Source organism: Puma concolor, chromosome A3, assembly GCF_028749965.1.
Source record: "Puma concolor isolate L17-30 chromosome A3, mPumCon1.1.hap2, whole genome shotgun sequence".
Taxonomy (NCBI): domain Eukaryota; kingdom Metazoa; phylum Chordata; class Mammalia; order Carnivora; family Felidae; genus Puma; species Puma concolor.
Window position 1 is genome coordinate 114,260,063 of NC_141669.1, and position 13,724 is coordinate 114,273,786.

Here is a 13,724-nt window from a genome sequence, read left to right on the forward strand (position 1 = left end):
ACAGCAGTGGCAAGCTCTGAATCTAATACCCAACGATTGGAAGTGTAGAGGTCCTTCTGGTGAGCCGGATGGAGGACGGAGGACACCGGGGAAAGCTGGCCAGGTGGGAGACAGAGGTCATGGGCGCTACGGAAGGGCAGAGGCAGTGGGCGTGGCTTCAGGTCTCACCAGCCTCGACCACCAGGGGGCAGCCAAGCCTGCTCCTGAAGGCGTGAGGGGCGGAGCGTCCGAGGCAGGTTCCCGCCTCCAGCTCCGTCCCCGGCTGGAGCGCCCGCCCATAGAGTCCTCGTTTTCCCAGACCCTTTCGGGACCGGCTGCTACAGGTGGAACTGTATAGGAAGCCCGCTCGAAGGTGGGGTCATCGCTGCCGCACCCTCCCCACTCCCTCAACCAGCCTCCCCCAAGCTCTTTTGGGTTATTTCATTCAATGTGGACCACAGTCGTGTGAGATGGGTACTGCCATCAATCCCATTTATGGAGGTGAATGTTGGAGCACAGAGAAGGTAGGTAGCTTGCCCAAAGTCACAAGCCCAGGAAGGGGGACCCAGGAAACATACCTGACTTGCCCACCCTGAGAACCAGAACCTTATCAAACCATGGCTCCTTCACTGGTCTCCAGGTTTCTACTCTGCTCCCCTCCAGAACCTTCACACAGCTGCCAGAGGGTGTTTTGGGGCCCTACGGGGGGCATATCATTCCCTGACAACTTCCCTCTGGCTCTCACTGACCTCAGGATCAAGTTCAGCCCCCTCATCCCACCGCTCTGGCATCACCTTGACCCAGGAGGCCTTCTCAACTCGACACACCCATTTTGCTTCAGCCTGAAGAAAACTTATTCACCCTGTGCACTTGCTTCTTCTTCACCAGGACCACTCTTCTTGCTTCCCCCATTCTTTTAGTTAACTCCTACATTCTTCCAGCCCTAGATCTCATTACCTCGTCTTTTAGGGAGCCTTCCCTGACTCCTGACTCCCAGACTAGCTCAGGCTCCACATTAAATACTGTTGGGGCACTCACTATGAGCCTCTTAAGTTGCACTGGCCTCAGAAATGTGCTTCACTTTTGTAATTATAATGGTGTCACCATTCCAAAAACTCCCCAATCACCCTTGATTCCTCTTTCTTGACCGATTTCTAATCCATCAGTAAATCCTGTGGGATCTACCATTAAAATGTTACCTCAAGTCTGACTCCTTCCTACCTCCTTCCCCACTAGGTCCTTCATTAGTCTTGCCATTCTTCCTCATGGTCACCCAGATTCCACCTTTGCCCTCCAGCAGCCAGACCCATCCTTGTATTTGTCTGTTTTCCCAAGAATGGGAGTTCCATAAAGGAAGGGCCTTGTTCACTGCAGAATCCCCAGGGCTCTAGGACTGTGCCTGTGCCAGGCAGGCCTCAGTAAACACATGCCAAGTGGCTGTTTCTTCCCCTAGAATGTCAGTTCCTGGGGGCAGGGACTGTGTCCATCCTGTTCACGCACAGCCCCAGTGGCTCGGCACACAGCAGGCACTCAATAAAAACCCCATCAATGGCAGGTGGAGAGATTCAGGCCCAGAGGGAGCTCCCCTGCAGCACCCCTGCCCAGCAGCCAGCCGCACATCCCCTCCTTCCCCAGCCCGGGGCACACAAGAGCCCAGGTCCTTTGCTCACTGAGTCAACACAGTTTATTACTGAACTGCACTTTCACCTTCACACAGACTATTTCAAAGAGCTGGAACAAGTGTGGGGTGGGGGCTGAGGGGGGGGGGGACAGTTGCCCCTAAGGAGCCAGGACCCCCAGCTGGCTTCCCCAGACCAGGGCAGGGGAGGGAGCATCAGGCCGTTCAGTCTCCGGGCACCAGCTCTCCACGTGCACACGCACAGCAAGCCAGCAGCTCCTCACACATAAATACAGACACGCTTAACAAAAATAGTATATCATCTTCACAAGGAATAAAAACTAGTCTCGAATATGTACAGCAGAGAGCCCGGGATGGCTAGGGGTAGGCTGGGACCCCTGGGGATGAGACAGGCCATGGGTGGAGTAGAGGGAGGCCTGAAGGACTCCTGGCCAGGCCACTCTGACCTTGGCAGCCTGGTGACCCAGGCTGAATGGGGGTGGGGCACACACCTGTTTGACCAGGTAGGACTGGCCCTTCCAGCCACCCCCACCTACACCTCGTGCATCAGGGTCTCCTTCCTGCCCTTCCTGCCTGAGGTAGGGAAGACTCTAGGGCTCCCACAGCTGCTCCCTGTAGCTCCCCTTCACGTCTGGGCGGAGGCCCCCGAACCCCTGAACTCTGTGGGCAGCAGCCCAAGGCAAAGATGCCACAGGCTGATCTCGCAGGAAGTGAGGCAGCTGAGGCCATAAACAGCTCTGGCCATAAACAGCTCTCGGGCCCAGTTGGTCCCTTAGTAATGGTCATGGGAGCCAAGGGAAAGGAAGGGGAAAGGAACTAGGGTGGTGCTAAACTGCAAGGGCCACCCTAGCTTTGGCATGGGGTGCTTCCTGCAGCTACAGCCCCCCACCCTGGGTGGGGCTGGCCTCTAGCCAGAGGCCTCTGGAGGACACTGGGATTGGGGTCAGGGACTTTGGCCAGGCCAGAGGTGGAGAGGGGGTCCTGGTCCTTGTTTCTTTATCCCAAGCAGCTTAAATCCCTAATTAGTCAAAAGTGGCCCCTAAGTGGCTCTTGGGAAGGTGGGGATGATAGGAAGGGGACCTAGATCCTGGAAGGGATAGGGAATGATCAATTCTGAGGCCACAAACATCAAAACGAAGGCAATCTAGTCTCTCCTGGGGAAAAGGGTCAGAAAACTTTCCAGCTCCCTGACAAGAAAGCATTCTCAGGGAGGCTAAGGGGTTGGGGGGTTCCACCAAACAGGCAGGGCCCTCCAGCCCCCAACCACATACACCCCCACACCTGCCAGCTTCCATGGGGCAGATTTTGGGGAAACTCTGTGGGTTCTGAGGCCAGGAGAACAGAGGTGTGGGGAAGGCGGCTTTCACAGAAGCATGGTAGATTTCTAGAAAACTAATTGCAGGGGACCAGGTCTAGGCCCAACCCTGTGATGGGTAGGTGGCCACAGGCTGCATGTAGTGGTTCTCCTGGTGGCAATGGTTGCTGGATAAAGGGATGTGGTGGGGGCAGGGTAGGGCAGGGAGGGTAAGTGGGTGGTCAGTGTCTGGTCATTTCCGACTGAAGAGTGAGCCCAGCAGAACCACGCCAGCCACAGTCATGCCTGTCAGGAACCAGCGGTTGAAGCGCTCCTGGCCCTTCCGGCTCTCGGCCGCTGCATTGTTCCCGTAGAGTTCCACAAAAGTGTCCTGCAGGGAGAAGAAGAGAAGGTGCTATTTGAGTCCTTTGACAGTAACATGGGGGGGTAGGAGAAGGGGGCCATCTGCTGCAACGGTGATCTGAAAAACTATAGCCATCCGTGCCTCCTCTGGGCCAGATACAGGGTTAAAGGCGGCCCTTCTTCCTGATGCCCAGCTGGGGATGACCAACACACATTATTGTTGAGATAACAGGTGCAAAGCTGGGAAGGAGCTTTGTCCAAGGTGAGCTGGCTAAAAAGTGGTACTGGAGAACCTGCGGGAAAGAGATAGGCAGGGGCAGGGAGGTGACAGGAGGCTAGGTGGCTGGAGCAGAGGGCAGGAAAGAAGGGGACAGGGCAGAAGAGGGTAAAGTGGTGAGCAAGAGCTGGCTCATGTGTGGTCTGGAAGCAGAGGAGGAGCATGGAGTTGAGTCTGTGAGTAGCCTTCCCACTGCTGTGACAGAGGGAGGGGACAGGGAGGGAGAGGAGATGGGGCTAAATTCCCAGTGATTCAGGGGCAGGTCAAGTCTGGGGATTATGAGCCAAAGGCTCCTTCTCCCTCTGGAGGGAGCCTCTGGCCAGGATGAGTGATGGGTAGACAGAGCGGGGCAGAGTAGAGGGGCAGCAATGATGACGCAGGACTGGGACAGGATCTAGGAGGCCCTGTCCATGTCTTTCGGCCTGCCCCCAGGGGGCGTGACTCTGGGCCCAGGAGGAGGTGAGCAACAGCCTTCAGCCCTGAGGCCAGTCAGAAGGGAAGCACATGATATGGGGAAGGTAGGGCTGTGGGTTAAATTACCCAGCCCAGGGCGGAGCCAGCCTGTGGGGCAGGGAGAGGGGGTTTGCAGTACCCTTTAGTGAGGCGGCTTTGCTCCCTATTTGTCCTCTAATCCTCCCAACAATGCTGCAGTACAGACCCTCTCTTCCCATTTACAGACCAGGAGCCTCTGGGCCTAGGGAGGTGTGTGTCTAGAGTGTGAATGGGTCACCTGCTGGTCCCAGGGCCCATGTTCCTCCTCTCCATCAAGAAGGTGGGCCCTCATTTCCACCTGGTCCCAACTGGCCGAGTGGTGGCTGCTCCCTCAGACCAGTTGGTTCCAAGTTCCACCAGGCCAGTTTGCTCACTGTGATGTGTGCCTGGCCTTCCTTCTGGTCTTGACAAGCCCCCTCAGTCCATGCTCCACACAGAGGATTTTTAAAAACGTAGATCAGATCACGGCACGCCTGGGTTTAAAGTCCTCCAACAGCTTTCCCTTGCACTTAGAAAGCCAGTGTCATTTTTGCTCACATCCTGGTACCTAGCAGAGTGCCCTGTGCACCAAACTGCCAAGATGACTCAAAGACTCCTGAGTGTTTATTAAGCCATCAGGGAAACAGCAGAGACACCGAAGCTGCAGCCCCTACCAGATAGTTTACGATGTATGGGGGGAAAACCACTAGAAAAAGTCCCTCCATTCAGGCCATGTCACTCCTTCCCATCTCATCCCAAGCTCTCAGCCTTCACAAGGCTTCCTATCACACCTGGAATAAAGCCCTCACTCCTCACCACGGCCAGCGAGGTCTCGCGGAACCTGCTCCTCCCTCCCTGCTGCACACTCGCCACACGGGTCTCCTTGCTTTTCCTCCAACATCTGCTTGGGAGCTTGCTGTTCTCACTGCCTGGAGCACTTGACCCCAGATCACCACCCACCTCACTCCCTCATTTCACTGCCGGCTCTGCTCAAATGTCATCTCCTCAGAGAGGCCTGCCTTGGCCACCTCGTCTAAAATGGTACCCATCCTCCTCTCTACCTGTCCTCTTACCCTGTTTTATTTTTCTCCCCAGCACTTCTCATAACGGTGCATAATGAACAGATTCAACACTTTGTTTCGTCTCTTGCACTAGGTGTGGCTTGACGAGGGCAGAGCCCCTGTCTTGTCTCTATATACCCAGTGCCTGGAACAGTGTCTGGCACGTGTTGGTGCTCAATAAACACATGAGTAGAATGAAGGTACTACAAGTCTACTAAGGGCCACGTAGTTACCCATTTCACCTTCATCAGCTAGATTTGAGCCCCATTTCACACTGCAGAGGGAAGACCTTGCCTGGGGTCAGCCGGCTAACAGGTGGCAGAGCCTGGATCAGGACGCAGGGATACTCAGCTCCAAAAGAAGCACGGCTATAGCAGGACACTTCCCTATGTGGGGGGCTGGGATGACGTGTCCTGTCAGTAACGCTAAAACGGGATTCTAGAAAGAGGGGGTGGAGTTGAGGAGGAGCCCTGGGTCTGAAGAGAGAAGGGCAGTGGTGTGGCAGCAGTCAGCCTCCTAATTCTCTGGCCTTGTCGCTGCCCAGGCATCGCCGTGTGGATATGCTTCCGTCTCTCCCCCCTCATCCCGGCTAGCCTCATGGGTGTTGGCGGACAAAGAAATTCTTACAGGAGTTGTAATTTTTCTGGTCCTAAGTGTCCTAAGTGAAGTAGGCCCAAGTGGAGTCACAAAAAAAGATGGATCTGTGATGGGGGAAGACTACTGGGCTATCGGGGGCATGGGAGAAGTGAGGCCAAGGCCAGAAGGAACTGGCTCTCCCAAGGGGCCCAATGTCTCTTAAGAAACCAGGGACACTGGGGTTGCAGCCAAAGTGGGAGAGGCCTGGCTCTCTCGATGGGAACTTTCCTAAAGTAGAGGGCTGGCAGCCACGGGAAACTTTCCTCTCTGGGGCTGGGCTGGAGTAAACAGGCCCTGTCCCTGCAAGGGCACAAAGCACTCACTGTCCAGGAACAGTCATTCCAGGGTGGAGGGAACATTCTCGTTTCGGTGCCATAGAGAACAAGACTCTGACCTGCCCAACCCCCCGACTCATGCATTCCTGGCCAGGACAACCTTCATTAGGAGCTCCTTCTCCTGGGGGGCGGGGGGAGTAGGATTTCCAGGGGCCACGGATTCTGGGGACTGCTTTTGCAGACAGAGCATGAGCAAAATGGGGTGTGCTATTGCAGGGCGGGTGCTGGGGAGACAGTGGTGTGGGTATATTTAGCTCAAGGTTCACACGACACACTTGGAAACAAACACAGCCATTTTCTCAGTGGGCGGTTGCCCTGGATAAACAAGCAGCATTGCAGAGCAGCCTGGTTCTGGAAAAGCAGAGATAAGCCCCGGTGCTTCTCAATGGCTCCCACTAGTTTCAGCCAGAGCTGGCATGGTGGGCAGGAGGGTGAGATGCAAGGGTGAGTGGCAGGGAAGTCTCTGATGTCACAGAGGCTTTCAAGAGACCCGGGCATGAGGCTGTCTGCATTCTCAGCTGAGGTGACAGCAACGTGGGGGAAGTTTTCTCTTTGTAGCTGTGACCGCTGCCATGGGATTCGTAAAGGAGTTTTCAGGGCCACCGGGGATAGGCAATGGCTAATGACTTCCATGGGAGGATCATGGACTCCCCCGCCAGCCAGATCCCCCACAAGTTAGTAAGACCAATGCACCTGCTCATTCTATAGTTTCACACGGCTAGTTTGTGGTAGAGCCTGGACTAGGAACTGGTGTCTCCCGACTTGGCATCAGGGCCCTTTAGAGAAGTGAGCCAAGAACCAGGGTCCCCAGGAGAAGCCAAAGCTGGGACCACTTTCAAGATCCTGCCTCCAACAGTCCTGGCCACATACATGGAAGGGCTCCACCCAACATACTCCAGGGTGCTTTTCACCCCTGTGTGTCCTCTTAACTGGTCACCCTCCCCGTATCATCTTCCTCAGTTAGCCAACCGCTACTCAGCTTACGAGACTCCATGACAAAGGTCTCCTTTGTGCTTCCAGGGTTTTTGCACTTTCATTTACACCATAAATATGTCTTTCTTTCTTTTTTTATAAATTTTTTTTTTCAACGTTTATTTATTTTTGGGATAGAGAGAGACAGAGCATGAACGGGGGAGGGGCAGAGAGAGAGGGAGACACAGAATTGGAAACAGGCTCCAGGCTCTGAGCCATCAGCCCAGAGCCTGACGCGGGGCTCGAACTCACGGACCGCGAGATCGTGACCTGGCTGAAGTCGGACGCTTAACCGACTGCACCACCCAGGCGCCCCTATAAATTTTTTTTTAACATTTATTTATTTTTGAGACAGACAGAGACAGAGCATGAGTGGGGGAGGGTCAGAGAGAGAGAGGGAGTCACAGAATCCAAAGCAGGCTCTAGGCTCTGAGCTGTCAGCACAGAGCCTGACGCGGGGCTCAAATTCACGGACTGTGAGATCATGACCTGAGCCGAAGTTGGACGCTTAACCGACTGAGCCACCCAGGCGCCCCCCTTTTTTTTTTTAAAGTAAGCTCTACACTCAATGTGGGTCTTGAACTCCCGATCCTGAGATCAAGAGTGCATGCTCTCTCTACCAACTGAGCCAGCCAGGTGCCCCACACTGTAACTATTTCTTGTGTGCTAACCATGCTCCAAGCCCAGTACTGGAGACACAGCAGTGAACAACACAAAGAAGATCTCTGCTTTTATGGAGCTTCTGTTCTAGTCTGTGTGTTCTCAACGGGAGGGCTATCACTCCCAGTGGGGCAAAGCAAAAAATTCTTGGATATTACAGTGGTTTGTGGCTTTCCACGGGGCCACAGCACATAAAGAGATACGGAGTACAGCTGTGGTATTCAAATGTCACGGGAAGGCAACAAGGACAAGAATGTCGAAAAAGATGCCTGAGGCGGATGGCAATAGGAAAAAAGGTTGAGAAACACTGTCCTGGTGGAAAGCAGACAGGGTAAGAAGCAAGACAATTTCAGAGATGATGGGGTTTTGAAGATAGTAAGTCATGGGGTGGTGACGGAGAATAGCTGGGGGACTGATATAGGTGGAGTGGTCAGAGAAGGTCTCCCTGGGGAAGTGAGGTTTGAGCTGAGAGCTGAATGGCAAGGTGGAAGTAGCCAAGAGAGGATAGAAAACCTGGGGTAAAAAAAGAGCCTGTTTCAGCAGAAGCAACAAGTGCAAAGGCCCTGAGGCAAGAATGAGAGGCAAGGTGTCCCTAGGCTGAGCCCCATTTGTGTGTCAGCTCCCCCCTCAGTCAGCGGGCTCAAGACTGACATATGTCTGAAGCCAGGCCCATCCAGACAGGCACAGACGGACTAAAGCTAGATCTCTGCCCAGAGGCCAACTGAACAATGCAGGTTACCCTGCAGCCATCTGCAACCCTGGTGAAGTGAGGAAAAAGGCTGGCACAATGCCCCTCAGGCAGCGGCCCATCCACCCTGCCAGGGGCTGAAGTGCAGCACCCACCTGAGACTGATCAATCCTCTGATGCCCACCCTTCTCTCTCACCTCCCACGTTTCCATCCTTCTTCACAGCGGTGTGACTTTGAGCAGCCCAGTCCTCACTTGTTAAATAACAATAAAATAATAACAACTGCTAATATGGCAGCTGACCTTTATTACACATTTGAATGTTAGCTGTACCAGGCACTGAGCTAAAGCACTTCACCCAGACTGGGGCATACTCCCTGATTACATGCACAATCACATACAGTTGAGTGACTATGTTTTGTCCTGTCTCCTCCACTAGATTGTGTGTGGTTTTATCCCTTGTACCTCTAGAACCTGATGCTGTACCTGGAACACAGCAGGTGCCATTCTAAATGAATCTATTATATATATACACATAGATTATATACACACATATATATACACATGATGTACACATCATTAGATGAACGAATGATTACTTTCGTTTAATCCTCGTACTATTTATCAATAGCCACATCTACGGATGTGAAAATGGAGGCTTCAGAGTTCACCTGGGACTTGTCAGAGTTCTGGCCTCTTGCTCATTCTGATATCTGATTCTGCCTTCTTCAGTCCCTGCTGCCCCTGCCCACAGAGAACCTGACCTACACAGTGGCAGTGGTGGGAGATGATTCCTGAGCACTTACCCTGCAAGAAGGCACTCCTCCTGGTCCTTTTAGTGGATCAGGTCACTGAATTGTCCCCACACTGTCAGGCAGTGGGTACTGTTGTTAATTCATCATACAGCTGATGGCCCTGTGGCCCTCAGATGATCTGTGACTTGCCCAAGGTCACACAGTGGCTGGGTTGCCTGCACTAGCAGTCTGGCTCCAGTATCTTTGCTCCCAACCTCCATACAGGACTATGCTTACTTTCAAAAGGACAATACTTTTCAAGCCCCATCATGGTCCAGGTGCATGCACTTGTATTACTGAAGGAGGACCTCAATCTACAGCCAGGTAAACCGAGGCTCAGAGACACCAAGAGACCTGCCCAAAGTGGGTATGTGGGGAAGTTGGTTGCAAGTTCCAGCATGTGCAGCAGCAACCCCATTTCTGGGCCAGGGCTATAGTCCTGAGTCCCTCTTGGAGGGGGAAGGTTGCCCGAGGCCACCAGCTGAATGAATGAGCTCTGGCCCCCAGCCAGCTGAGGGGAACTGGGTGCCACAGGAAAAGGATGTGACGAAGACCAGGAGGGAAAGTGAAACCCTTCCGTCCTGGCTTCAGTGGGGAACAAGTGCTTGTGCCAGACGGGCCCTTCCTTCCTCTAGGGTGACTCTGGAAGGCCCAGGCCCACCACTTCCTTCCTGCTTGGTTATTTTGGGAAAGAGGTAGGTGGAGAAGAGGAAGGGGCTCCTAGCAGCCCAGAGAAAGTGCCAGAGACATCAGCACTGTACCTTCCCTTGGCCTCATCACGGCCCAGTATGGGCAGGCCAGGGATCCCTTGCAGAGTCACTTTCTGCTGCTAGCCTCAGTTTCCCTGAAGGAGAGGCTGATACATGCCTGCTGAATAGATAAATGAGGCCTTGTTAGGAGATCCCAGGGAGATGGCAGGAAGGGGGGATGGGGCAAAAGGAGAGGCCTTATCACTCTCTTGGCAGGGAGTTGCAGGCGGAGACTCGGAAGAAGTGAGGTTTGTGGTTGGAATCCACTTCCCTTGGCTTTCCCGGGGGAGCCGTTGGGGTCAGCAATGTGAAAGAAACACGGCCTTTCTCCTCTACTGGGAGTGGGCAATTCAGAGAGGCAGCTCAGGGCAGAGGCAGAGACGGGTGACCAGATTATGCTAGGGTGACCCCAGTCTAGCCAGCCCAGTTGTGGGCACCATAGCAAACCTCTGTACTTCAGAGCCTCAGTTTCTCCTGTTTTGACCTCCCAAGACAGTGGTGGTAAGATAAGGGGATGAAAGCACTTAGCACTTACTAAAAAGCAAGGTGACCTCGGTGTTACTGGCACAACAGTGTGTCATGGGGGGGGGGCGGGGAGAGGGGGCTCAAGCCATCTGGGCTTCAGGGAATATCTGGAGGCATCCTTGCAGCAAACTTCACGTTAATCTTTCTCCAGTTCTGCCCCTGTCAGCTGCCAGCCTCTCCTCCCCCGCCTCCTCCCTCACCATTAGTTCTCAGAAGCTAAGCCTGACAGATGTGCTCATTTCTCAGAAAAGGAAGTGGTTGTGCCGGGAGGAGATAACACCTCCGCTGGGGAATTGAGAAAGCTATCGGGCCTAGCAGTGCAAGCGTGGGCTCTCCACCTCCTCAGCTCAGAACCAGGATGCTAGTCTTAGAGGCAGAGACGTTTACTGGGGGCACAGATGCTCATTTAGAGGCTTACAACCTCCTTCCCTGGGATGACTGATATTTACTGAGAACTTACTGTGTACCAGGCATGGTGCTAAGAGCTTCATCATGTATATGAATTCACTTAATCCTAGCAATAACCCCATGAAGTGCTATTGTTACTTTCCATGTTACAGATGAGGAAATGGGCTCAGAGGTCAAGGGACCCTGCCAAGGACGTATGGCTCATATGGCAGAGTTAGGGCTTGTATGCAGCAGTCTGGCTCTAGAGCCCAAGCACTGAATGGCTCCTGGGAGGCTGCTGCATGTTCATATGCATTCGTTCCCTGGAAATCCAAGACCTCCCTCACTTTGCTGTCTCTCATCCCACCCCTGCTAACCCCCTACTGTCTCATGAGTGGATGGCTATAGCTTTTCATTCTTCTTCCAGTGTCCTGGGAGATAAGGTTCACCCTTGAAAAAGAGTCGGAGACTCAAAAGTGACCTCATAACATACCTACCCAACCTCTCATGTGATGCTGAAGCTCATCCCTAACATCCTGATTTCCCAGACAGGTTCAGAAAGGTGGAACATCAAGGTCATGTGGTAGGTGTGTTTCACTCCCGATGGCCCATCCTCGTGGGAGTTCGCAGTCATCTCTAGGGCATCTCTGCTTATATACTCATGGAGCACTTCACTTTTGGAAAGCTCTCTTTGCCTCTTTTCCTCTATCTCCCCCCACTGGCTGGCATCAGATATGGTCCTCTCTCCTCTAGCTCTGTCCCGAGGGCTGCCCAAGAAATCACCAGGGGCTGGCAGAGGAAGCTTTGCTGGCCTTGTTCTGGGTCCTGGACCAGGTTGTGCTCCTCTCTGAGTAGAATTTCCTCATTAGTAAAGTGGCAGTGCTATCTGGATGAGGCCAAGGCTCTATTTCTATTTCTTCTATTTCTCTACCAAGTTGGGCTGCCAGCACCTTACCCACTAAGTCTTGCAATTAGACTTGAGAGGTGTTAGCTTTGGACACTGTCTATAAAATGGAGATTAAAGATGTGCTTATTTCACAAGAACACTATGAAGATTTAACAGTAATACACATATGGCTCTTAGAATTCTGCATGGTGCAGAGCAAACTTTGAGTACATGTTGGCTATTACCACTGGTCTTATTATTAGACCAGGGCTCAGCTTGAGTGTTAGAGCCTTCTCTGTGGTCTGCAAGACCCTGCAGGATTTCCTCAGCTTTGTCCAGGGCTAGGCTGCTTCATTCTTCACATACCATGTTCTCTTCAGCCTCAGGACCTGTGCCTATGCTGGTCTCTCTGCCAAGGTCTCTCCTACCTATCTCTTAAGTCTTCACCTACAGGTTCCTTCTTCAAGGAGGCCTCCTGCTTTCTGACTCTAAGTCTCCTTCAGCTCTCTTACCAATTTGTTGTGCTGTTCATTTTTTAATTTAAATTCCAGTTAGTTTACAGTGCAATATTAGTTTCAGCTATACAATTTAGTGATTCAATGCCTATATACAATACCCAGCGCTCATTACAACAAGTGCACTCCTTAACCCCCATCCCCCAGTTCCCCCATCCCCCCCCCCAACCATCAGTGTGTTCTCTATAGTTAAGAGTCTGATTCTTGGTTTGCCTCTTTTCCCCCTCTGATTGTTTGTTTCTTAAATTCCACATATGAGTGAAGTCATACGGTATTTGTCTCTCTCTGGCTGACTTATTTTGCTTTGAGCTGTTCATTTTTTACCGTGAGCTCTTTCAGGCCTAGCCCAGCCTGGTCCCAGAGAAGGTGCTGATGAGTATGGCTGACTGGTGGACAGTGAAGAGGGTAGGGAAGAAAAGGCCAGCTCCCTCTCTCTTTATCCCCATCCTCGCTGCCTGGTGAAACTAGAAGGAAGCCCCGAGACACCAGGTGATTGGGCAGGGTGACCAGAACTCCCTAGATAACCAAGTTCTTCCAGGCTCAGGAAGGATGATGGAAGTTTATGGGAAGGTTCTGGAAAAGACATCATCTGAATTGTGTTGAGGCAACAGGCAGGAGGGACCAGGGTTAGCAACCTACAAAGAATAGGGGCTTGGTCTCTGGGGCCAACCCTTTCCCTAAAACTCCTTCTTCTGGGATCTATGCCTCAAAGTACTCCACGGTCCAAAGCAGCCACCCCCCTCTTATTTCCACCCAAAGCTATCCCCACTACCTTGTCTGGTGCTGATCAACGCCGTGTGCTGTGAAGAGACACCAGGCCAAGAGTCAGTAGATGTGGGTTTTGTGTTCCAGCTCTATCAATGGCTCGCTTGGGTTGAGTCTCTTCCCCTGTCTGGGATACTTGGAAAGTCTGGGACTTTCCCCATCTGTAAAATGAAGGGGGGGGGGGTCATCCTCAAGGGCTCCTACTGGTGCTACAGCATGAAGAGGATGAAAGTAGCTCACACACGGATGGATTAGTAACTACCTGAGTTCTCTCTGATGGGTATTCAGACGACCCAATAATTAGTGTGGAAGGTGAGAGGCAACATTCTGGAGTAGAAGGACTTGTTGCCATAAAAGAGTCTGATCTTCCTCCACCTCAGAGCCTGCTGAGTCTTGCCCTCTAACCTGTAGGATTCCAGGGGAAAAGGGCAATGGGCACATCTGTGACCCAGGGCAAGCTCCTCAGAGAGGCCAGATCTTGCCGGGCTTTGTCCCTGTGGCCTCAACCTCTTTCTTCACCCTAGCACTACCTCTGACTAGTCCAAACAAGTCAGGGTATTTTCAGCCACCTTTATCTGATCGGAAATGTTTGGAATTCCACAGCAGAAGGCCAACAGCTCCGCAGGATTTGAGGATGGGAGAAATCCCAGCAACACCCTTCCCTCCCCCCTATACATATGAATGCTCACATATACACTGCTTGAAACCAAAAACTCAGAGCTGAAGGCT

The 13,724-nt window shown here is 52.7% G+C and overlaps 1 protein-coding gene across 6 annotated transcripts in view; it reads right to left on the reverse strand.

The window, feature by feature from the left end:
* Positions 1-1,640: 1,640 nt before the first annotated feature.
* Positions 1,641-13,724, reverse strand: part of BCL2L1 (BCL2 like 1) — a 48,951-nt gene continuing 36,867 nt past the window's right edge. For all 6 annotated transcript variants that reach the window (XM_086701924.1, XM_086701923.1, XM_086701925.1 and 3 more), the window contains exon 3: positions 1,641-3,303. In XM_086701924.1, coding sequence (XP_086558050.1) covers positions 3,166-3,303 — 138 coding nt within the window. In that variant the 3' untranslated portion in view covers positions 1,641-3,165. The remainder of the gene's footprint in view (positions 3,304-13,724) is intronic.